General features: G+C 43.1%; 1 protein-coding gene across 3 annotated transcripts in view; it reads right to left on the bottom strand.

Moving 5' to 3' along the window:
• Positions 1–1,746: 1,746 nt before the first annotated feature.
• Positions 1,747–24,768, bottom strand: part of P3H2 (prolyl 3-hydroxylase 2) — a 152,123-nt gene continuing 129,101 nt past the window's right edge. Inside the window, exons 10-16 of one of the 3 annotated variants that reach the window (XM_019946293.3) lie at positions 21,982–22,109; positions 21,327–21,422; positions 20,644–20,794; positions 19,433–19,550; positions 18,401–18,476; positions 14,175–14,315; positions 1,747–2,113 (exon numbers count right to left, since the gene is read on the bottom strand). In XM_019946293.3, coding sequence (XP_019801852.1) covers positions 1,928–2,113; positions 14,175–14,315; positions 18,401–18,476; positions 19,433–19,550; positions 20,644–20,794; positions 21,327–21,422; positions 21,982–22,109 — 896 coding nt within the window. In that variant the 3' untranslated portion in view covers positions 1,747–1,927. Of the gene's footprint in view, positions 2,114–7,783; positions 8,847–14,174; positions 14,316–18,400; positions 18,477–19,432; positions 19,551–20,643; positions 20,795–21,326; positions 21,423–21,981; positions 22,110–24,768 lie in introns of those variants that run through there. The other 2 variants (XM_073804019.1, XM_019946294.3) reach the window with 2 other exon arrangements.

Raw genomic sequence — 24,768 nt, forward strand, 5'->3', positions numbered from 1 at the left:
TAGCACCCCTCCTAATACCGAACACACAACAGATATTAAGCCATGACTTGTCAACATGAATGAATGAATGAATGAATGCACAGAGGCATCTCTTTTTTTAACCCCTTAAGGCAAAATATGCCGACAGTGCCCTCTGCTGCTAAGCAATGATTCTGTGTTTCCTACACAGTGGAAAAGCAAGTGAGAGAATGTTTAGTGAAAGGAATAGATGAAAATTGTTGTGCTTCTCAACATGCTGAGACAGAGAGGACCAGGAAAAGCCATTGAATTGTCCTGGTCTTGGGGAGGCTAGGAAGTCAGAAGGGCCAGATAAGGTGGCTGCAGGAAAGGCGGGCATCTCCTTTCTAGACTGATGATTGACAGTCAGTTTGGAATTGAAATACCCTCTCGATTTTGTACAACAAATTTCCCTTCTCCTGTGCCCCTGTCCCAGAAATAAGTGTGTTATTTGGGGCCAGAGATAAATCTTAAATCTAATAGTGTGAACATTAACTTTGAAGATACCAAAATGCTTCATGGGAAAATGCGTTTAAAAAAAAATGTCATGAGAGCTGGAAAACATTGCTAGAGAGATCTTTCTTCTCTAGCCTTCTCATGCCTTCTGTTGAGGCATTCTGATATGGAAAAATTAACAATTGCCTTTTAATGGTGGCCTGCTAAGTGCTTTGTGTTTTCTTTCTATTATCTCAATTAAATCTCATGACAACTCATCAGATAGCTATCACTAGCCCTTTACAGATGAAGACATTGAAAGTGAGAGGATAAGAAATTTGGCCATTATCAGAGAGCTAGTAAAATCAGCAAGGGTTTCCAAGTCTAGGAGGCATAAAATCTGAGCCTTCCCTGCTATTGTATACTGACTCCAGGGATGGGGCTACCTGGGACTTAAGCTCAGATTCTACCAGTAACTTTTGTAATAAAATCAAGTGAATAACCTCTTCTCTGGGCCTCAGTTTCCCCAACTCTAAAATAAGGGGTGTAAGACCAGATGCTCCCTAAGGCCCCTTCCAACTTGCAGTCTGTTATTTGCAGCGATCTTCATTTGCTGAACTATAAATACGAAGCCTTATTGTGACCATGATTCTCCCTTGTGTTTCCACCACAGGCTTGATCTCCCCAGTCTAACCAGATTTGAACAGTTCAATGTGGACTGAACACCACAAGCACTCTATGCTCGGCTTTGAGGACTGAGATATTTTTCTACTTAATTTGTAAATCCGTCTGCCTGTAACCGATGCATTTCATTTCCCCATAGAGTTCAAAGCATGATGGATATTCTAGGCTGGTTCCGAAGGTAGAGCAGTCTGAAGTTGCAGCATGCCAATCTGTCACATTTGACATGTCTGACCCCCGGTCTTTAAGTGTTTTGGTGGGCAGTGTGTCCCGGGTTGGTGGGCACACCTCGGTAGAGCGGGGTCCCCAGGAACAGCATCTCCCTGTCCAAGTGGTGCTCAGCCTTTGAAGTGGATCAATGGTGCTTCAAAGCAAAGTTCATGGTACAGGGAGCAGCATCAGATGTACTTTTATTACCCTTAGAGACAAAAAAAACATTACTCAGAAGCCAAACGACTGGGAGAAAAATCTGTACCCTGTGCTCAGCCCTGCAGCTTGGAAGTTCAGAGAAGATTCAGAGCGTTCCTCATGGGGAAACCGGAGTGTACTGGAACAGAGCTGGAATCAGACCTGGTACCCTCAGAGCAGTGGGAGCAACCATCTTGCTGAAGACAGGAGCCTCCTTCTGGATTTCCAGAAGGTATGGAGGAGTGGGGAGACCTAGAATCAGATCAGCTCATGGTAATTCCTCCTGCCTCCTAGCTTTTCATAGAAAATGATCAGAACTGCAAAACAACCTTAGAGAGTACAACCGCTTGTTTTTTTTATTTGGGAAACTGACATCTATCAACACTATGACTTTAAGTCAATTTATTCATCTACTCTGGGTATCTTTTTCCCTCTGTGTGAATAACGGTCCCGTCTCCTGGGATGTTGTGAAACACTTAGTGACCACAATGCTAAACAGCGAAGGCAAATGGAACGTTCTCCAGGAATCTTGACTCTGTGTAGTCAGCGGAGGTCCCACGATGCCTTCGTGCCTGTTCTTTACTTGAAGTAGCTAAAGGTAGAATAAATTGCATATTAAGACTTCTCAGAATCCAACTGTGCTAAAAAAAATGTTGTTATAACTTGGATACTGAGAGGAAAAAAACTGAATAGATTTAATTACCACTAATAATTCCAAATAAGTATAATTCTGATTCATATTATCTTGTGAGGAAAGAGTATTAATTATGCCCCATTAATGCCTGTTGGAGACGGTTTGCTTCCAAGGAACCCCAAAGCTTCTGAAACTCTGCTCCCTGTTTGACATTGAAAGAGATGTCCTTACTAAAACATTCCACAGCTCTCTGGTTTCACCATAAGCTCGACTGATTTACCAGATACTTTAGGCTTTGCAGAAAGCATTCCTGAATATCATCAGATGGGCTGGAATATTGTCATTATTCCTATTTCTAAGGTGAAAGTGTAAGAATTTGAGAGAGTGGACTGGCCCCGGGGCATATGGGATAAAAGCTTTCTTGGACCCACGGGCAGAGGGCAGTGCCGCTGCGTGAGCTCATCGCCCAGCACCTGAATGATGGGGTTCCCCTCAGCTTTTTCTGATGCCAGCTGGGGCTCTGCTTTTCAGCAGGAAGCCTGGTCCTCAGCGGCCTCACTCCACCCACTTACAAAAACCTCCTCACAAGGGAATAAAATAAAACTTTTAAATTGGTATTCATGTGGATTTTCACAGCATTCATTAACATGCTTTCCCAGAAAAATTTGTAGTAAAGATCCTACCCCACCCCACCTTCAAAACAACAACTGTAAAATAACCTCTCCAACTTTTCTGAAAATTTAATATTTTAGAACCCAAGAAACTACTGAGTTCGAATTCAAACACTTTTTCAGTTGAGGACATTGTGGCTCATTTCTGCTTATTGGTGACAGACAGGCACTCAAGACCCAGCTTAATTGCCACCTCCTCTGCAAAGCCTTCCCTCTCTCCAGCCACTCCTTCTCTGAACTCACATGGCCTTTTTTTTTGTACCTGCCTCTATCATAACCCTTCTGTCACCGCACTTACCTCATTCTATATTTTTCATCAGTTTACATCTAATTTTTCCACTGTACTTAGAATTTCTTAAAGGAAGGGATGAAATCATACTCATTTTGGAACCCCTCTCTAAACCCACTACTAAGTAACAAACTGTCTAAGGAATGAATTCATGAATGACCAGAGCTTTCCTATACCTCCTTCGCTGTGCCTATTCCCTTCTCTGCTTACAAAATGAAGATTGCACTGATGTGTCTCTTAAGATAATTATGTACTTACATATGACTGCCAAGTGCTTCAAGGTCATAAAAAAACTTTATAAATGCCAACCATGATTACAACCCTTTGAAACAATGGGATATATGATTTACAGACGGAAAAAGATGAGACATAACAGGTAATCCTTCTTGTCTGATCCCCACTTTTATCCCCACCCACCATCAGATAGTAATTCAGAGGTAACAATGTCAGCTTGGGAAGAAGGAGGAGGGTTTAACTGGGGTCTAGCTAGGATTTCCAGGGCCTTTTTAGGTACCTCTGTCTTGAGGGAAGTTACCTGAATCTGACAAGACGGGCCAAGGGCAAGAGTTCCCAGAAAGATGGGTGACACCCAATTCCCAGTTTCAAGAGAGGACTCGGATAGAGAAGGCAGCTGGTTGGCCCTTGCAAAGCAGAAGATGGCTTAGAGAAGGACTATTAGGGTGGAAATGTTGTCAAACTCTGCTCTATCCTCAATCTCCGGTAACCTAACAGGGAAAGAAAGGGCAAGACTTACCATGTTCACCCTCTCTCCAGGTGTATCATAGCAAGTAAACAGAAAAGGTGGGTTGTATATTGAATTAACAGAGCATGCAGAATTTCCTCCCTAGCAATGTGTGTCAGGAGAAGAGGGGGCTGGAACATTTTGTTTGGCTATTTTTCTGGTGGGCTCTTCATAAGATCTTTCAAGAAACTATTGAGTTCAAATTCCATAGTTTCAGAGGTGAGTCACTCAAAAGCCAGCTTTTCACAGAGCTGATGCCATCCACCGTAGAGCGAGGCAGGATCAGTGATCAGATTGTTCCAGACTTGACGCTGTCTGGCCTCCGAGGTCAGAAGCAGGCACAGAAAACACCGTGATTTACCCGGGGATGTGGGAAAGAGGAGACTCTGACAGCAAGAGCCTGCAGCTGCTACCCAGCAGTGAGCTCAAACGGTGGAGGACGTTATGTGTCTCAGTGTGACTGAAGAAATCGCCCAGGTCCAAAACGGAACGGGCCCTTGTGTCTCGTGTTGGAAACATCAAATTATCTGGGGGTAGGGCTTCCCTGGTGGCGCAGTGGTTGAGAGTCCGCCTGCCGATGCAGGGGACACGGGTTCGTGCCCCGGCCCGGGAAGATCCCACATGCCGCGGAGCGGCTGGGCCCGTGAGCCATGGCCGCTGAGCCTGCGCGTCCGGAGCCTGTGCTCCGCAACGGGAGAGGCCACAATAGTGAGAGGCCCGCGTACCGCCAAAAAAAAAAAAAAAAAAAAAAAAAAAAAAAATTATCTGGGGGTAGAAGATTTGCGGGTGGGATGAGGGGCTGTGTGGGGAGGTCACTTCACATCACAGGCTTCTTGGCAGGATGTAGCCAGGGATCATAACCATGGGCTCAATCAAACTTGCAGTTTGGGAGTTTCTACAAGTGGCTCCTGTCTCCCGGAAGAGTTTTGGATGTGGGAACAGTTCAACTTTTTCTCACTTCTCAGCCATACCATTGTCAGTCACCTTGGGATGTTTCATTCTTTGGCAGCAAGAACTAGTGAGGTGGCCCTCATTACCTCCTTTCTTGACGTCAGTGAGCGAGTTGTTCCCCATGGCTGTCTTCTGTGAAATAATTCAGCATTTGTACTGCAATTAAAACTCATAGGTATATGTTATTAAATGGTACTGACTCATTCCACGGTTTCTCCTCAGCTGAAGAAGTACCAGAAAATGCTATGCACAAAGCAGTGATGAAGACTGTGTGCCTCACACACCCAAAGAGATCACTCTGTCCTGCGTCGGGGTTTTCTCAAGAAGAGATTGAAGTTCCAGATTCTTTCTGCCTTGGAGGGAGAGGAAAATGGCCCCTGACTAGAACCTTCTTCCCTTCTTCCCTTTTGTGAGTTTCATAAAAGCAGGGCCAGGCACCAGGTATTTGCTTCATTGAATTAGGCAACCACGATCAAAATCCCTCAGAGGAGATACACACAGGAGATACGCCTTCACACATCAGCAGGAAAATAGAGGAGGAGAAAAAGTTTAGATTTTATAAAAACCTAACTCTGTTCTTTACATGAATGTGCGATTTTAGATTAAATATGCCTGGGGGCAAACAAGCTGGTACTTTATTTCTTCCCTCCTGTTCAAAAGACATGTCTGCCTCAGACATGGACACTCCAAGCCCAGGGACCACAGGCTCTGACTTCTCTTCACTGCTCTCCGTTTCCTCATCTATAAAATGGGCATCATAATCTGGGCCTGGAACAGCTCTTGGGGTTCCTAGTGTGAGAACCTGTTCTGCGTCATAAACATTCAATACAACAATACGGGTGAAAAAATAAACTCTGTAAAACCGCGGGCTTTGGGCTTCCCTGGTGGCGCAGTGGTTGAGAATCTGCCTGCCAATTCAGGGGACACGGGTTCGAGCCCTGGTCTGGGAGGATCCCACATGCCGCGAAGCAACTGGGCCCATGAGCCACAACTACTGAGCCTGCGCGTCTGGAGCCTGTGCTCCACAACAAGAGAGGCCGCGATAGTGAGAGGCCCGCGCACCGGGATGAACAGTGGCCCCCGCTCGCTGCAACTAGAGAAAGCCCTCGCACAGAAACGAAGACCCAACACAGCAAAAATAAATAAATAAATAAATAAATAAATAAATAAACTGCAGCCTTTTTACGCAAGGGATAGTCATCAAGACAAGTGGCTGTTCTCCAAGCAATATCGATGAAGAGTCCTAGACTTGGAGTCATAAAAATTGGGCTTCTTAGCCTAGGCTGCCTCAAGCACATACAGTACTTTTAAGTGAATTAGAAAAAGGCACCCCTTGTGACACAGTCCTGCAGGGCTGTGGATTGATGAGCAAGTAGCATTTGGGGGCCAAATAGAAAAAGGCACCTCTTCCTCTAGTGGACGCTGCCCTGTGCCTGGATTCTCGTGTAACTCAATTCAGCAGCCCTGGCTCTTCCTGCTGAAATTCTGGAACCACACAATCATTTTTATTACCTCTGAGCCTCCTTTTCCTTCCAGACAGAAAGATAGAATTGAATTGTGATCTCTATGACCTCCTTGAGCTCTAAAAGCTACAGAAATTCTAATGAGCTTTCCCATCCTTCTACACAGGGGACCAGACATCACATAGATTGAAATTCCTCAGCTTGATCTTTTAAAAATCGTCTGATGACACTCCCTAATATTTGAATGAAATTGTGTATGGTTTGATGTGGGGCAGATTAAAACATAAATGCTTGAGAGTATACGTGATGTCCCAGGTAGAACCGGACATGGGTAGCCTGCCAAACAAGAATAACGACTCTGCGCTGTCAGCAAGGAAACAAGATGGGGATCTACCCCAATGCCCATCTATTGAGGTCTCTGCTCACTGTCTGTGGGGCTGAATGGCAGTCAGTGCCGGAGTCCTAGCCTCTCCCAGAGCGCCCAGAGCATCCAGGAAGCGTGGGCTGCAAGGAGCCAAAGACTGTTTTCTTTGTTGACGCCTTGTTGCCAGAAAACAGAAATTAGATCCTTGGCCAGAACCTCCTATCAGCAAATCCGAGTGCCAGCAGATGCTTCTCAGTAAGAGAGCAGACAAATAGCGACCTCCCTTTCCAAAGCTCAGGGATTTTCAGCCCTAAAATTAGGTTTCAAGTCTTAAAATCACACATACACATAATGGACCCATTCACAATTCTGAAAAAGTTGGTAGAAGTAAATTTGGTTGTATTTGTGAGTATTTCTAAAATCAGTTTTATGGTTTGTTTCATTTTAGCTTTGTTTTGTATTTAGAGCAAGAGGGAGGGCTTTTGGAAACAATGACAGCCAATGATGTCATTTTCAGAGAAGGAAACTGAAGCCCAGAAAGGGAAAGAGAGTAGCTCCAGGTCACACAGCAGAGCATATTTGATCAGGCTGGGATTATAATCTGATGCTCTTTTCACTCTCCCATGATGAAAATGCAGCCAGAAGGTTGGGTGAAAAACGGATGGCACATAAATCATTATGACCCAATTTTTCAGTCTCAAAGGATGAATGTTCTTACCAGCACCCAAGATCATAAATGGCAGAAAGTAAATGTGATTTTAAGAAACTGCTTTTATCTGTTGGTTTTCTTAAGGGCTACAACCTCTACCACTGCCCATCACAGAGGCAGACGATCTCCCATGGGTTAGTGGAGCAGACTCCCTCAGCTAGAACAACCTCAGTCCCCACCCCCCAAAACATTGTCTCTGCAGTGTCTTCCTTAGAATTCACACCAAGGACCAGATGTTCTCTGGATTAACACCTGTTTGCTAACCATCTGTTTCTTCACAAGTAATGCTCCCACCTTCTTGCGGCCCCAAAGCACCTGCCAGCAAAGCTAGCCATGGCCCAGTGTTACCCCGGGTGGTCCCCAAAGCTCCTGGGGGATCACAAAACCATTACCTGGAGACAAACGAAACATTTGGGGGAAGAAAAATAAATGCCAAATATTAAAAGAAGGCTCCCTTTATTTAAAAAATCAGATACAAGCACTAAAATCCGTGAGCTGGAGAGCACCAAAGAGAAGGGGCCCCCAAAATATATGCAGATGGAGAGTGGAATCAATCAGAAATCCATTTTATTCTTGCTGAAGAACAAGACACACCTTCTCAACAGTGGAGCCCACTCTCAGGCAACGTGGCCATGGTGCCCTGATGCAGGTGGGATTAAAGATTTCCTTCCAAAGTCACTGGGATGAAGACCCATGCCACTTCAACACCTGTACAACCTTTTTAAAGACACAACTCCTCGGGCAGTCCTTTCTGGCACCCGGTTGCAGGGCGAATTGAAGTTTCCAGTGTAAGGGTGCTCTCTGCTGAAAACACCAGAGTCACAAACTCCACCCAGGCCCTGGGAAGGCTGAGCTCCCCCGTCTCACGCCGTCCTCATCAGAGTCGTTCCTTTGCAGAGCTTGGGGGCCCTCAAGCCAGCAATACCTGAAGCAGTTCTGACCTCACCAGAGACTCCTCAGACTCAAACTCATGGCCATCAGCCCTGGGGGAGATGGTGGCTGAAAGGCACAGAGCCAGGAAGGCCTTCTGAGTTCAAATCACATGCTAACTTTAGACGTGGGCATGTCTGGGAGCTGTTGTCTCGCCAAGAATGGACTGACTCTTTCTGCTTGAGTTTTAGGATCTACAGCAAATGAAGTGTGTGTGTGTGTGTGTGTGTGTGTGTGTGTGTGTGTGTGTGTGTGTGGTGGGGAGGGCGTGACTGGGCTTTGAGAGATGACCCGCTGAAAAACCAAGACACAAAGACCGAGAGGGGCAAAGCAAAGCAAGCATCCTTAGGCACAGAAGGGAGATCTGGTGACTCATAGTAACCTGTTAATATATACCGTGGCTCTGTACAAAAATAAAAAGGTTCTCATAAGATTAACAATTTATATAAATATCTGATAGAACACTCTTTCTCTCGTTTTCATAGCTCATCTTTGGGGTTGATCTTTGGTTTGTGCTTCCCTTGCTGTGCTTGATCCAGGATCGCGATCACTTCATCAGCCTGTGTTCGCTCCTGCAAAAAAAGACAATTTCCGCATTGCTCTTACAAGCGTACTAATCAGTGGCAGAAGCTTCCTCAACACTTCCAGGCATCCATCTGTACATGGATGGGTGCTAAATCTGGCTAAGAATGAAACCTCATCTCCATCCCTACCCGGGTACCTTCTCTTAACTTCCCTATGTCCTGAGCAATTACTTTCCAAGATTTCTCTCTTGCCAAGCAATCTTGTATATTCAACTGCTGGCTTCCCTTGCTACTTTGTGGTCCCACGGAGATCTCCAGTTCAGTTCTCCAGGTCAGTGTTCAAGCTGAATTCACCATCTTCTCCCCCACAGACCTACTGTGTCCTCTTCACATATTTCTTCTCTCAGTAGAGACCACCACTGCTCCCCCATTTGCCCCCAAAGCCTGACCAGGGTTTCTTGGATCTGATAAGTCACCAGTCCTCTCTGTTCTGCCCCCTCTTTTTTTCAGTGCACATACTGTCGCCTTACTTCAGGCCACTGTTTCTCAGCCTTGACGGCTGACGTCTTGGAGCAGATAACTCTGTTGGGTGGGTTGTCCTGTGCATTGTAGGATGTCTAGCAGCATCGCTGGCTTCTGCCTACTACAGGTAACCAGTGGCACATGCCTGGCCCCAAGTCGTGACAACCAAACATGTCTCTAAATGTTGCCAAATGTGCCGTAGAGGACGCAAAATCGCTCCTGCTTGAGGACCATGGGTTTACGCTCTCATCATCTCTTAACTCAGTTACTGCGGCAGCTTCCAAACGGATCTGTTTCACACCCCCTCCCACGTGCTTCTGATGGACTCTCTGCACTTAAATCACGAGCCCCACCCTTTCCTGCTCACTGCTCACAACCCTCACGTGGGTTCCCATTGCTCCACGCTCCAGGTCGGATCTTCTTTTTTTTTTTTTTTTGCGGTACGCGGGCCTCTCACTGTTGTGGCCTCTCCCGTTGCGGAGCACAGGCTCTGGACGCGCAGGCTCAGCGGCCATGGCTCACGGGCCCAGCCGCTTCGCTGCATGTGGGATCTTCCCGGACCGGGGCTCGAACCCACGTCCCCTGTATCGGCAGGAGGACTCTCAACCACTGCGCCACCAGGGACGCCTTTTTTTTTTTTTTTTAAAGAAGATGTTGGGGGTGGGAGTTTATTATTTTATTTATTTATTTTTGCTGTGTTGGGTCTTTGTTTCTGTGCGAGGGCTTTCTCTAGTTGCGGCGAGCGGGGGCCACTCTTCATCGCGGTGCGCGGGCCTCTCACTATCGCGGCCTCTTTTCTTGCGGAGCACAGGCTCCAGACGCGCAGGCTCAGTAGTTGTGGCTCACGGGCCCAGTTGCTCCGCGGCATGTGGGATCCTCCTAGACCAGGGCTCGAATCCGTGTCCCCTACATTGGCAGGCGGATTCTCAACCACTGCACCACCAGGGAAGACTCCAGGTCCCACCTCCTTGATGTGCTTATAAGGACTCTGACTTTTCTCTCTTCTTCAGCTCACCTTGTCTTCCCCTCTCGCCTCACCTTACATTCCACCTTCCTGACTTACCAAAGGTCTCTGAACACAGCACTCTGAGAAGGACTTCCTCATCCTAGTCCAGGTTAAGTGCCCCTAGGATTTAAAGGATGCTTCCACTGTATCCTATGCTTTCTCTTATCCCCACACCAATCCTTCAACAGGCCCAGCTGGTCTACCTCCAAATGGCATCTCCAATGGCCCACATCCTTTCACCGTCTTTATCGTGACTCTAGTCTACGACGCGTTAGCTACAGTAATCTTTCCTCTCCTGTAACTCCTGGGGCTGGGGGAGGTGAGGAAGGAATATCGCGTCCCCTGTACAGTTAGAGTAGAATTCATATTTCTTGAGCAGCTTGTCCATCCGATCGCCGCCTCCTCTGTGCCCTCTTTTCAGCCCGCTCTCCGCCTTGCATGCCCTGTTCTGGCCACCCTGGATTTCTTTGCTTCTTGACTGTTCTGTGCTCCTTCTTGTCTCTGGGCCTTTACAACCTCTTCTCCCCTTGGAATACTCCTCCGAAGACCTTTACCACGGTTAGCTTCTTCTTGTCACTTGTCTGGAGGCCCCTCACACTTCACCCCCGGCTCTTTTTACTCTCAGATCAGTTGCCTTGTTCTCTTTCCCGCACATCATTTCTCACTATCTGAAAATCCCTCAATTATTTATTCTTTTACTTATTTGTTGTCTTTTTTCACTAGAAGGTAAGCTCCATGAAAGCAGGGAGTCTTGTCATGTTTGGTCACTGTTGTTTTTCCTGTGTCCAGAAAAGCTCAACACATCTGGCAAGGGAGTATTATAGTTGATGAATAAATACAGAAGTGGATGAAGGGCTGTCCCTGTCTAAAATATCTCTCCCTAAGGAAATCATGCTCATCTTTTAAGGCTCATGTCAAATGCCATCTCCTCAATGAAGCCTTTCCTGGTTTCCTCTTTCTATCCCCTAAACACCATGCATTTTTTTAATTAATTAATTTTATTTTTAGCTGTGTCTCGTCTTAGTTGCTGCATGTGGGATCTTTCGTTGCAGTGTGCCGGCTCTTCATTGCGGCACATGGGCTTCTCTAGTTGTGGCATGCGGGCTCTCTAGTTGTAACCCGTGTGCTCCGTAGTTGTGGCGTATGGGCCGCGGCATGTGAGATCTTAGTTCCCCAGCCAGGGATTGAACCAGTGTCCCCTGCATTGCAGGACGGATTCTTAACCACTGGACCATGAGGGAAGTCCCCACCATGCATTTTTGCCTCTAATAATTCCTACTGAACTTTGCTATGCTTTTATTACTCAGGCCCCTGTATTATCTCTTCACTTTGACTTTAAGCTCCCTGAAAATAAAAGTTATGTCTTATCTAGTTTGTATCTCCTATAGGTAGTCCCTAGCACAATATCCAGCATAGTAAGTTATATAAAGAACATTTTATGACTTGGAAACAAAGCCTCTTGTATTCAAGAGCTTGTAATTGAGCATAACGTTGACCAAAAGGCACCTACAAGGACCAAATATACTGAATAACAGAAAACTAAACTGTCTTGATGTCCAAATAAAATGGGTATTACTTTTATGAATATGGGGAGAACATCTTGCTGATTAGCAAACTGATGTAGATACAAAATGTTGCAATCTGAATGCACAGGAGACTGTTGTCATGTACGTCCTGAAAGGAAAGATGTTTAAGAGCTGCAAGTCTCTATACAAACAACTGAAGCTTCTAATATTGGGCATCCTTACCGGTGTATGTTGCTAAATACTCCTTGAGAATTCTGTGCCTTTTAACTAATCTATGAGCATGGAAGTCTGCCAGTTCTCACGATGTATTGATAGGCAGGCTTTCTTTGCCCAGGGATGCAACCTGAGAGCAGACGCCTAACTCAGGGACTCTGAAGATTTTTTTGCACATTGAAATCACCTGGAGAGCTTTTAAAACTTCCGACACTCAGGTTACAGCCCAAATCAATTAACCCAGAATTTCCAAGGGTGGTAGACAAAATGTCAATAGTTTGTAAAGATCGCCAGCTGATTCCCAAAGTCTGGGAATCACGTCATAGGCAAAATTTTCTAGCGGTTGCCTCAGAGGCTCTGGTCATTTTCGTCTGTGACCACTAGATGTCGCCACAGCCTGGAGATTGAAGAACTTTCTTAACTCTGTACTTGCCAGGTTAGCAAGGCTCAAAGAGAACTTTGTGTTAGCTTATTTAGATATAAAAAATATCTTGGGAGAGAGGGCTGAGGTAATGAATAATAAAACAGGTTAAATGTTTATTGAATTAAACACTAAAGAGAAAAGAGGGCGAGGCAATTTTTCAACAACGTGATAGCTGCACTGCGTACTCAGGTACCTAGCTTCCTTAGTCCAGAAGGAGTAATGTGGAGGAACGCTGACACTGTGGATGTGGAGACACAGGAGGAGAGAGGAATTACAGGTGAAGGAAGTGAAGTTTTCAGATCTCTCCCTGCTCTGCTCCCTCTGTCAGGACCATTCTTATCTCTTTCTGTGGCTGGCTATCATTCTCTGCCCTCTTAGGATTGCGCTTATATACGTAAGTCTTCCTTGCTATCCCCCTGCAAATGCAGACTGCTGTTTTCTCCCCGTCATTTGCTTTTCAGCCTTTCCAAGCTCCTCGTGGCCAAAGCTATGCTTTGTTCAACTGTGTACCCCCAGGGCCTACCTAGTGAGTTTTCCAGGCACAGAGTAGATCTTCCATAAACATTTGTGAAATATATGAAAGAATGCTTAGGGGATATGGCTTAAAAACGGAGTCAGGTTTGATGGCAGAAAGTATATGAGAAAGAGAAACTCATTTTAAAGTTTCTGATGAAATTGGATTCAATTTAGGGATGTAAAGAGGAAATTTGATTAGAAGGCCATTTTCAACACTAGAATTTCATAGCTTCATTAAGACTCAAGGCTGGAGGAGACTTTGAAGTCATCCGGTTTAGCCCTTGCCATGAAGTTTCAGGTTCAGGTTCAGGTTCAGCGTTCCATGCCAAGCAGTTGCTGAGGCTTTGACTGGAGCCGTCCAGTGACAAGAAACTCAATACTTCCAAAGAAGACGAGTCCACCAAATAGTGCTGACAATTAGAAAGTTATTCCTTATGTTGAGCCTAGATTTTCCTCCCAGGGGCTTGTATCCAGAGGTCTTAATTCATCCCTCTGCAGCCTCACAGACAGACACCATAATCTCTGCCCACAGCATCCAGAAGGATGTGATCACGGTCTATTACCCGGGCTAAGTATCCTTAGCTACTTCCAATAGAATAATAACAACATTTTAATATTTAATTTAATAGTAGTAAATGATAAACTTTCAGGTGTCCTCACCCTCTTCTACATATGTTTCATAAATTATTCAGTGAACTTTTCAAGGATTTGTTGAGAAAACAGATCAGTCTTCCCAGTGACCAGTAAAAAATGATTCCTCTCTCTTGATGCGACAATTTATCAATAAACTCAAGACTAATTAGAGACTCTGCCAAATACGGCTGTGATGCCTATTTCTGCAAAGCTTCACTTCTAAGAACTCATCTGATTAAGAACTGCATTCATAGCCCTTCTTTTCCTCAAACTCATCCTACAAACATCAAATGCGTAATTGCTAGGTTACGGATCTGATTAACAAAATTTGTTCTTGCTTAGAAAACAGAGCCAGTGTTGGAAACCAGACAGAAAGGATTCTGTAAAAGTTTTTGTTTTGTTTTGGTTTGGTTTTTTCCCCATGATCTCTAAGATCCCTGAAGGGTTATGGATCAAAAGGGCTTTTCCGATAAATCAGTTCATGAAGCAGGTCTATAGGATGTCTCAGTGGCTTTCTGGGTGGGTCAGAAACTCACCAATTCTCTGTAGAGTGGGTCCAAGGTAAACCACAGAGCCACAGCACACCTCTGGCCCTTGGTGACTGCCTTCACCCCATGCGGGTTCTCTCCTCCAGATGAGAAGCTGATCATACGCCCACACTTTGGTTTTATAGAGGCCTGAGAAAGAGAGTGAAAGTTTGACTCTCAATTCCTATACTGTTACCATTTCTACAATCCCCCTTCTCTATCCTTCTAATGGAATCCTGGGGTTGAAAGTTGCTTCAGTTTCCTCGACTGTAAAACAAAGATAAGGTCAAAACAATACCTAATTCAGAAAATAAAGTTATCAGGTAAAACGGTTGGCACAGTCCATGGCAAATGGCAATCGCTCAATACATGCTATGTTGGTGGCTGGTAAACTCCATGAAGCAAAGGCTCTCTCTTTTAATTCACGTCTCTAATTTTAGCACTAGCACAACATCTGGCCTAAGTAGACGTACATTTAATATTTGTGGAATGGCAAAAACAAATCAAGGGGACATGTAGAGTGCTGGCAAATTCTTATAATTGACCTAGGTAGTGGTTCCTTGGAGGCACCCTTTCTAATTCCTTATTGTGCATTTATGGTTTGTGAACTTCTCATAATACAAAATTTTTTAAAAGTCAAGTCTAATCCCATGTGATACTTTAATTCCTGTTACAATATTCCTGCCCAGTAGTCCTTAGCCAATGTTTTCATACCTCCAGGGATCAGAACACACCACCCCTTTAGGTGACCAATTCCATGGCCTCCAGGGCTCTGGAATGATGGGCACAGCCCTTCCAAGCTTGGCTCAGATGGAGCTGTCCACTACTGATTAGGTAGGACAGGGTAGAAGGGAAAGAGGCACTGCTGGGGGCCCTGAGCCAGAGCATTAGATCAAACAAGCAGGCTCTCCAAACTGAGTAAGCTGAAGCAATGGAATATTAGGGGCCTTGCTTCCGTGAATAAAGTGTCTGCTCTAAGCAGAGTTCATTTTTCTTTCTTGGGAAACACAGAAACCTGACTTATTCCATAGTACAGCTTAGAAATAAAAGCAAGAAAGTGGCACCAATCGTTGTACTATTTGATAAGATGGACCAGTTCTAACTAGCTATTTTCTGAATTGACTTGAGTTGATATATGACCATTAGAAGAACCTTTGGTCCCCTTCGCCATAAAATGGGATCGGCTAAGTTTTTCCACTGCCAGCTTCAGGAGGAATATTTGGAAGATTTCCTGAAGTCCTTGGACGCTACTTAACGTAGGTACTCCCAGACTGTGTGACGAACTTGTGGAAGGTCAAAGGTAAGCGGAGTAGTCAAAGATCCTGAGGGGTGTGTGTGTGTGTGTGCGGTGTGTGTGTGTGTGTGTGTGTGTGTGTTAAAAGGAAGAGCAGAGAAAAGCAGTCACTTTCTGGGTTACTCTTCTGTTCACGATAATTGAGGAGTTGATTTGTCTTTGCTAGAGAGAGTTGCTTTTCTCAAGCAGCTTCATCAAAGTGACTTTCTGATGTGAATCTAGGTTCCTAGTTACTGGTGCCTCCAGCATCAATCCGATTTTGTGTTTCTGGAGCAGGAATTTGTTGTGCATTTTCACACAGAAACAGCAAGTTAACTAATACTAGAAGACATATGAAGCAGGACAGGAAAGCCTTCCTATACGCATGGTTTTAGGATCTAATTTCAATTTTTCTGAGCTGCTCATTCCCTGGTGCTGGTCAAGGGCTTACTTATCCACACGTGCTTGCCATTGCTTCTACGTGATTAGAGTCTTGGCATCAACATCTTACAATACTAAAGAGAGGCTGTGGGAACAATTTAATGCTTTGTCTCTGATGGAAGAATTGAAAATATGTTTACACATGAAGAACTTTGGGAAAAGAAGCTATCCATTGCCTGAAGCGGTTGGGATTGGTTGCAGGTACGTGGAGTCACAAAGGACTAATCTTATCAAATGGAGAGCATCACCTCTCATAGATCAGGTATGCGGAGGAATAAACAAGCTCCACTAATGACATTGCTTCTAAGGGAAAATGTATTCTGAAGTTTAAATGATTGTAAACATACGTTTGGAACACAGCCCCACTGAGTTTAGTTTTTCATGAAGCAAATGGAACTCATTGGATTTTATCTTTTTCAAACTTGCACAGAGAAACCAAAATAACGAAATACCCAAGTTTCACAAATATGCTGCTGTCGAAAATAATCCATGGCTCTTCCAAGTATGATGAAAGAAAATTCCTTTTGATTTGCATCTAACTGATGATTAAAGTCAGAGAAGGCTTTGTGCTGTACTTGCCTTGAATAAATGTACATCTTCAGCCACCATTCAGTAATTCTACAATTTCCAGATTTTTCCGAAGTAAAGAACTTAGGAGACTATTCTTCCTTGCATAGCACAAAGCTGGGGCATTTCCCTGCTCCCATTTTCCCTCCAGAATCAAGGGAGGGAAAACTGAAAAGGAAAACTGTCCATTACTCTTTGCTATTGGCACTGGTTAACTAAGAATTTTAATTATCTACAACATGCTCCCAAAACTCTACCATATGCATTAATCTGAAGTAGAACTAATTTTTGAACATAGATCTCTCAACTTGGAGCTTTTTCATTAAAACATTGTTTAAATTAGTTTTACTTTTTTAGGGGATGGTGGTGGTTAGATTCAGTACTTTTAAAAATAGCTGCATCTTTATCTTAAAAGTATAAATCTTTTAAAGAGGAGTAGCATCTGCTTTCACATCTTTAAAAAGCAGAATTACAGTTAATTTTAATTCAAAAATTGGTGAATTCACACATATTTAATGATTCATTTATGATTCATACATATCAATAATATTCCCGCCTTACTTACTTTCAAACATTGAACATTTCCAAATATGGCCACTAGATGGCGCAGAAGCAAAGAAATCTTTTCAACCACCGCCTGATTTTCTTTCCAATTGTGTGAGATTCAAGCAGTTTTGAACCTGTTAGCAGAGCTCAGAAATCAAATGCTTTCTGCACAGAGGCTTATCAAAAGCTGATATTTTTGTATTGGCATTTAAACTGAGCCTGGATCATCAGTCTTGATTTAATTTCCCAAATCATGAAGCATCAAAATACTCCCATGATAATATTTAAGCTTTTCACAAAAAAGAGTGTGAGGCATCATGACCTTTTAAATATACACTACATTAAAGTGTATGAAATATTGTTCTTAATTAGATCAATGTTTCTGGACAATTTTAACCAGAATTCCCATAGGTTTTCCCTTTAAGTCCAGTAATACATCGTTTTTATATCATTTGCTTACACCCTGGTAGTATGCCATGAATGAGACCAAGAAAAGGGTACAAAATAAGAGGGGAAAGAAATAAAACGCAGAAAAAAGTTGTGGAAATAGCTTACATAATGCAAAATCCTTGAAATCTATCACATACATGTCTCAACTATTTTGATTTTGTATAGAGGAAAGAGATATCTCATAATCTACTTATAATTCAATTATCTCCTCAATCGGAAAACCTCTTTTTTCTACCATGGCATATGCTGTTCGGCTTAAAAACCAAAGATTCTGGCTATACAGTTTATATGTGTTCAGTAGGCTGGTTGTCCAAAGGCATTAGTTTGCTTAGGAAGATGGTGGTTGAGTTTAACTTTTGATTTTTGATCTACGAAGGTGTGTTTAGAATCTCATCCAAAGTATGAATATATAACACGTGTGTCTGTGTGAATGTGTATATATCAATTTTCAAGTATAGGTTTACTTACTATCAGAATTTTATATATATATATGTATGTATATATATGTATACATATATATATACACACGCATATCATAATTTGGATAATGAGGGGTATGGAAGCCAATGCTCACCTAACATACAGAGCACCAGGGTACCTGAAAGCCATTCTGTAGAGTCATTTGACTTGTCATAGTCGTGGGTGATTTAAGAATAGGTGTTTTTAGGTTCCCATCAGATTACTTGGCAAAGAATCAGAAGACCTAGGTTCTAAGTCTAACACAAACTAACTATATGATCCTTAATATATATTCTTTAAATTACCCATCTGTAAAAAGGAAAAGAAGATTTTTATTGATGATTCCATTTCTAACATTTTATAATGTATACATTTACTGGATCTCTCTCCACCTCATGAATTCTCAAGCTCAGAAATATTTGAAATCCAGCAGTCTTTGGAAAATGGCAAAATTGAGACTAAAAATGCTAGATAAATTTGCAAGAATAGGCTTGCTTACGGTCACAGTTTTGGCATCCATCTCAGTGAATATGAATTCGCCTCCTTCAAAGTCATCATTCATATATAGGAGAGCACTGTAAGAAGAAAGGGAAGCAATTTGTACTCCTATATGACTACACAACATCACCGCAGAATACTGCAGACTGGGCATGAACTGACCAGCCTGATTAGTAAGTTTCCTCTGAACTAAACGTTAAAATGATTGACCCTCCTAACCTTCAAGAGTAAGATCAGATGTAGGGTCATAACCCTGAAGTATTTATTTATTCCACTCAGGTTAAAGTTTTAATTATACGTCAAACTTCATCTATCATTTCACCTCCTCCAAATAAAATCTAGCTAGGTTTAATCTAGCCCTTTGATCTCGCCCACAGAATCTAAAACTCTGTTCTTTCCTTTTATACTAGTAAGTCAAAAGGATGTATTTTTTCCGTAAGTAGCTGGAGAGATCTAAGGGGTGTATCCAAGTCTTGCAGATAGGGGGCGCTCAATAAACATGTTTGTATAGAGCACAGCGTAGTAATAATTAACACGTTATATACATGATGACTACAACTGACTCTTTACACAGTAAAATATCATTCAATAAGACAAAACTTTTTTGTCCTCAGTTTTCAGTTTCTTACTTACAAAATGCAGACATAGATAAATGATGTGCTGTGATCCCTTATGCCTGCTGAGACGCACACCCTGTGTTCTCAGACTGAGATATTAATACATATACCACAAGGAATATGTTTAAATAAAAGCCAAGTGAGAAAAAAAACCATAAACTTTACTTTTTATATTAAAACAAAATGGGCATTCTGTGGAATAAGATGCAACAAATCGTGCAGGGATTTTTAAGATAAAAATATGATATGCTGAAATCACTTCTCAGTTGTGGCAGCCGCTTCAGAAGATTATTTGAGCATTTCTGCTTCATTGAGATGAATGTGATGACAAGCAAAACAGATCAGCTTTCTAGTTTCCATGGGGTTTTGATAACTGTTGGGCAAAAGCTTGGTTCTGAATCAGATGCTGGCGGTACCTGTAGTCCCGGAATGTGTAAGCAGGAGGCTCCTTCCAGCATTCATTGGCCTCTGGATCCAACAGGCAGTTGTCAGCATGGATGGGATGACTCAGGTCATTTCTTCTATCCTGTTGACCTGCCAGAAAAGGGAACAGGGAAGCATGAGAAATTGAATGCCGTAACCTCCAAGAGCAAAGCTGGCAATCTGTCTTCTCCTGTGGCTGGTTCTGAGGATCAGAACTCAGAGCAGGCTAAAGAACGCTGGGCAAGCACCGTGAAGAGACTCTGGTCCTGCTTCGATATGAACTTGATGTAAAAAACTGTAGGCAAGTCACACCTGTCTCTTCAGCTATAAAAGTTCTCCGATATAAATATACATGCAGAAATTCCATGCATTTCATGGGCTGTACTTTGTGTGGGGCAGTCAAAGGATGAGGATAAAATGCAAACGTCAAAAAGAAAAGATTTGGGCTTCCCTGGTGGTGCAGTGGTTGAGAGTCCACCTGCCGATGCAGGGGACGCGGGTTCGTGCCCCGGTCCGGGAAGATCCCACATGCCGCGGAGCGGCTGGGCCCGTGACCCACGGCCGCTGGGCCTGCGCGTCCGGAGCCTGGGCTCCGCAACGGGGGAGGCCACGGCAGTGAGAGGCCCGCGTACCACAAAAAAAAAAAAAAAAAAAAAAAAATTAAGAAAAGAAAAGATTTGATGCAGCTGAAGGTTCACAAGTGGAAAAGTCTACTTCTGTGACATTCTCTCCCCCCCTCCTCCTCAGGAGGGTATAGAAGAGAAGATGTAGAGAAAAAAATAGTGACGCCAGGGAGTGAGGAGGTCTCTGCCTTTTGAAAACATTTCTTTCAACAATCCTTTTTATCTTCTATGCTTCCCCTCAATGCTGGTGGGCATAATGGTGACTGTAATTTCCAGGTTCTTGAACCCTGAAAAGTGAAACCTAGAGCAGAAAGGGATTTTTCTGTGTGATTGTAGCAAGCAGAAGAAATGGATTTGAAAGGGAAAATAGGCAGCGTGATGGTCTTCTAATACTTTAGGGAACCAGCAAAGTAGAAAAAGAGGGAAGGGAAAAATCAGAGTGAGTAAGCTTCTTTTGTTTTAGAAATGTAGAACTCTTCTGAACCGTTAGTCTGACATGTTCACAGAGCTTTGTTCTGCATTGTTTTCTTTCTCATTTCACTGTGGGTAAAAGGGAACATGTTCAGATTCTGGAATCTCACCAGACAGGGCTGTGCGGCAGACCATGTGTGTATAGGAAAAATACAGGGTTGAGTTCAGCATGAAATAGGATTCGACAATCTTTCGAGCCTTCTCGCTGATGTCATAAAACAGACGGGCACTCTTCAGGGAGACTCGGCCTTCATAACCAAACTGAAGAAAAAGAAGAATATTAGAAACTACCGGGTTGATTGGAAGGCTGGAGGAAAACAGATGCTAGGTTTTATTAAGCCAATATAGGATGCTCATCTCTCTGTTGGCTCGTGGGAATACTACTACAGACTTGCGGATTTGGTTTAGGAAAATGAGGGAAAGTTGAGAGCTAATTATCCCTCTCCTCTCCTCTCAGAACACTTTCCTCACTCTTCTACAAAAACACCTCTCGCAGTACAGACTGATAACTTTTTTGAGTACGTTTTCACCATTGGACCTTGAGCTACTTGAGGACAAGGGGGTTGTGTATTATTTGTCAGATGCCAATCTAGGAAATAGAGTTTGATCAATTGATAACCGAATGGAGGAATGAAGGAGTGATTAAAAACAATGAAGGTGCCATTTCATACTTGCTCCCTTCAATGAGCTGATAGGTCCATATCTTAAACCTTTCTCTTCCCTGTATCTGCCATTCCCAGAAGATCCTGGGTTGACCCTTAGGAATTCAAATCCAAAAGAAGTTAAGTTTTACTTTGAGTGCTCTCAGGACGGTTGCACCTTCAAACTTTTCATTGGGTGTATGGGGTGAAGTTTTTCCTCTGTATCCATCACCAACAAGCATGATTCCCTAGAAGCAAAATACAAGGTGCTTTACTAATGAGGATAACGAATTCATCCCATCTCCCTTTCTGCCTTGACTGCCAGAAAGCTGAGAACCAAAGTCAATACTCAGAACCGTCTCCATTTTATTCTAGGATTCCGGTATCATTAATTCTTCCAACCAAAAGAGGCATCTTTATTTAACTTTCACCCCGCATTTTCATTATAAAATGGTGCCACTGCTTTCTGTAGAAATAAGTAGAACATAAATACTTAATATATTGATTAATTATTGATAAAAATAAAGAGACTTTTCCCAGCGACTTTATATGATAGGCAGGGCACATGCTGGATACAGTTGTCCTAGGAATGAAGCCTCTAGCTCTTCCAGACCCAAGAGCTATGTCCAGAGCTGGACAAAACTACAATCACCCCAACCCAAAGGCTATGAAAGTGCTTCCACAATCAATGTCCTTCTCCTAAAGAAAGTAACGTTTCAGGCCTGGTTTCCTGGCTCCAAGTAAGTCCAGGACCAAAGCTCTTTCATGCTCAGGCCAGATCAGCACAGCAGGGCTGCCGGTCCTCACACTAGCCACGCTGTGCAGCTCCCGGCACTGTTCTTCTGACAGGACGTTATCCAGGAGGACGCGCTGAGTCCCGTTCAGCTGCTCGGAGTTGTAGACGAACGTGATGTTCTCATAGAGCAGAGGGCCACCTGCAGGGACAAAACACATGGTTGTCCTTGTTACCTCTGTCCCCAAGGCGGGAAGCACAGAACACCCAACAGCTTTCAATGTGCAGTTCAGGAGTCAGTTTCCTCACGAATATTTAGGAACGCAAAGACAAATTACAAATCTGGAAGCCTGAGAAATGCAATATGGATTCAAGAAAAAAGCAGATGTCTGGCTACCAGGTTTCCCCATGATGTTGTAATTAATATATTACATTTGTATAGGATTTGGGGATTGATAAGCTATTTTTTTTTCCACTTGATTCCAGGGATGATCCTGCAAAACAGACTGGGCATCTCATAGGATTCTTCTCGCTGAAGACTTTCCAGAATTTTCTCAGCAGTGGGCCCCTCCCTTCTCCACAGCCCTGGGTTCCTACCTCTGCCACAACATCTCATGCAATTACTGGATGACATGACCTCAGGGTAGGTAAAGACTTTTTAAAGAGATAGCAGGACAACCAAACAATTGAAAAAAAAGGAAAGAAACAAAGAGAGAAATAAATTATTTGACGACATGTTTGTGTCCTCAGTTCCACCGGTATCTAGAGCAAAACCTTCACCAAGTAACTCAGGGAATAAATGCCCATCAGGACAGTCATAACCAAGTCACCTGACTCCTTTCCAGTCTTCTTTCCACCACCTACTGACTCTGGATGGTCTGACTTTTGGAATATCTCTTTTTCTCTGCTCTCTCCCCCACAGGAGAGTTTCCTGTAGGCACCTTCTCCCTCACTGGACAGAGCTTCCAACTTTATAAAATTAGCTCCATATTGGCTCTTCAAAGCATGATGCTTTGGGGCTATGTTTTGGTGGCGAAATTACAAAATCTAGACCTGACATGGTTCTTTCCTCATAGAGAATAGGACTGATGGACAAAGCCTCTGATGGTGAGGAAATCTTCCAGTGTAGCAAAGTACAAACACCTTGAAGCAGAAAACTGAATAGAAAAGTAAAACTTGTTTTTCTCCTCTTTATAATATTCCTCCTAAGGGACCTGATGCCTGTCAACAAGGGCAGCTCACCATGGAGGGCACGGGGGTGAGGAGGGCTCCTCCCATCCCCCCCCCAGTTGGGCAATGGTCACCAGCACACTTGTCTAAAACACATCATTGAAGGAGAAGGAGACAACTGAAATTGATGTCTACTCTTTGGCTTTAAAACAGATTAGTCAAACTAGGGAATGGCACTGAATGTTATTAGGCCAGTTGGGATAAAAGAGTTAGTACAGCCCGTGATTAATGGAATATTAAAATAATGGGACAGTGTTTCTCAATCTTGAGTAATGTATGGTTATCTGTTAAAGCAAAAGTTCCCTAAGAAGCTTCAGTGAATTATTTGTACTGCAGTTTTACTTCCATGTTTGCAATCATAAAACTGTAGGTACAGTATTTATTTTTATAGCTTCATACAACTATCATACCCAAACCAATTTACAAGATTAAATAAAAGCAAGACCATAAAACCAGCTAAATTCAAATTAACAATATTAATAAAATGGTTAATATTATTTTGTGGAAACTAAAAAGCAATGTTCCACATGAATATTCTAATGAGTGATCTGGCCCTGGTTCTTCTGAGCCAGCATTCCTCAGAGTGCTTTTGGTGTGTGATGACTCATTCTACTACAAGTTTTCTCTGTTGAAACTACTGTGGAATCTTAGTGGACCATAATGAATTTTAGCCTTCATCTGGTCTTAATACATTATTCATAAGTTTGTCCTACTTCAATTCTTATTAGTCTTTGATCATTGAAGTGTTATTAACTGATGCCAATGTGATGGTAACTGCATCCATACCCACTGAGGTATGAAATCTCATGGCAGTCCTTGGCTATAAGGGGTTATTCAGATGACCCACTAGTTGCCCCTCTTATTATTTTTTTTTCCTCTTAATTTTTTAAATGGCCATCAACATTTATAAATACAGAATTTCTTGGATTCCAGGAATATATCCACAAGCTCCCAGTTTTAGTATCAATCTTTTGGATGAACAGAAAATACATACATAAATATCTATATCTATCTATATCTATATATCTCCTATAATTCAATGTTTTTCAAACTGTGTTCTACAGAAAAGTTGTTAATGAAAAAAGAGTTTATAGATCAAATATGTTTGGGAAGTACTGGAGTAAACAAAATTTAAGAGGACTTCTTGGAACTTTTAATATGTGAACAGGCATTATGAATCTCCTAAATATCAATATAATATGCAGCCGTTCTCACCCTTAAATTAACACAATACCCACCCTTTCTTCCTTCCCTGTTTCCTCCCTCCCTTCCTCCCTCCCTGTTTCCTCCCTCCTTCCCTCATTTCCTTCCTTCCCCTCTTCCCCTTCTTTCCTCCTTCCCTCCCTCCCTCCCTCCCTCCCACCCTCCCATCCTCCCTCCTTCCTCCCTCCTTCCTTCCTATGGCAGAGAGACTCTAGGTTGGCCCCTAATGGTCACAGCCTCCTGGTACTCATAGGTTTGTGTACTTTGCTTCCCTCAAGTGTGGGTGGGGCCTGCAGCTTGCCTCTAACTAATAGAATATGGCAAAGGTGATGGGATATCACGTCTTTGATTGGTTACATAACATTGCAACTTCTATGTTGCTGGTTGACTCAGTCTGTTGCTTTCTCAGCTTATAGTCTGATGAAACA

Source organism: Tursiops truncatus, chromosome 4, assembly GCF_011762595.2.
Source record: "Tursiops truncatus isolate mTurTru1 chromosome 4, mTurTru1.mat.Y, whole genome shotgun sequence".
NCBI classification, from domain to species: Eukaryota; Metazoa; Chordata; class Mammalia; order Artiodactyla; family Delphinidae; genus Tursiops; species Tursiops truncatus.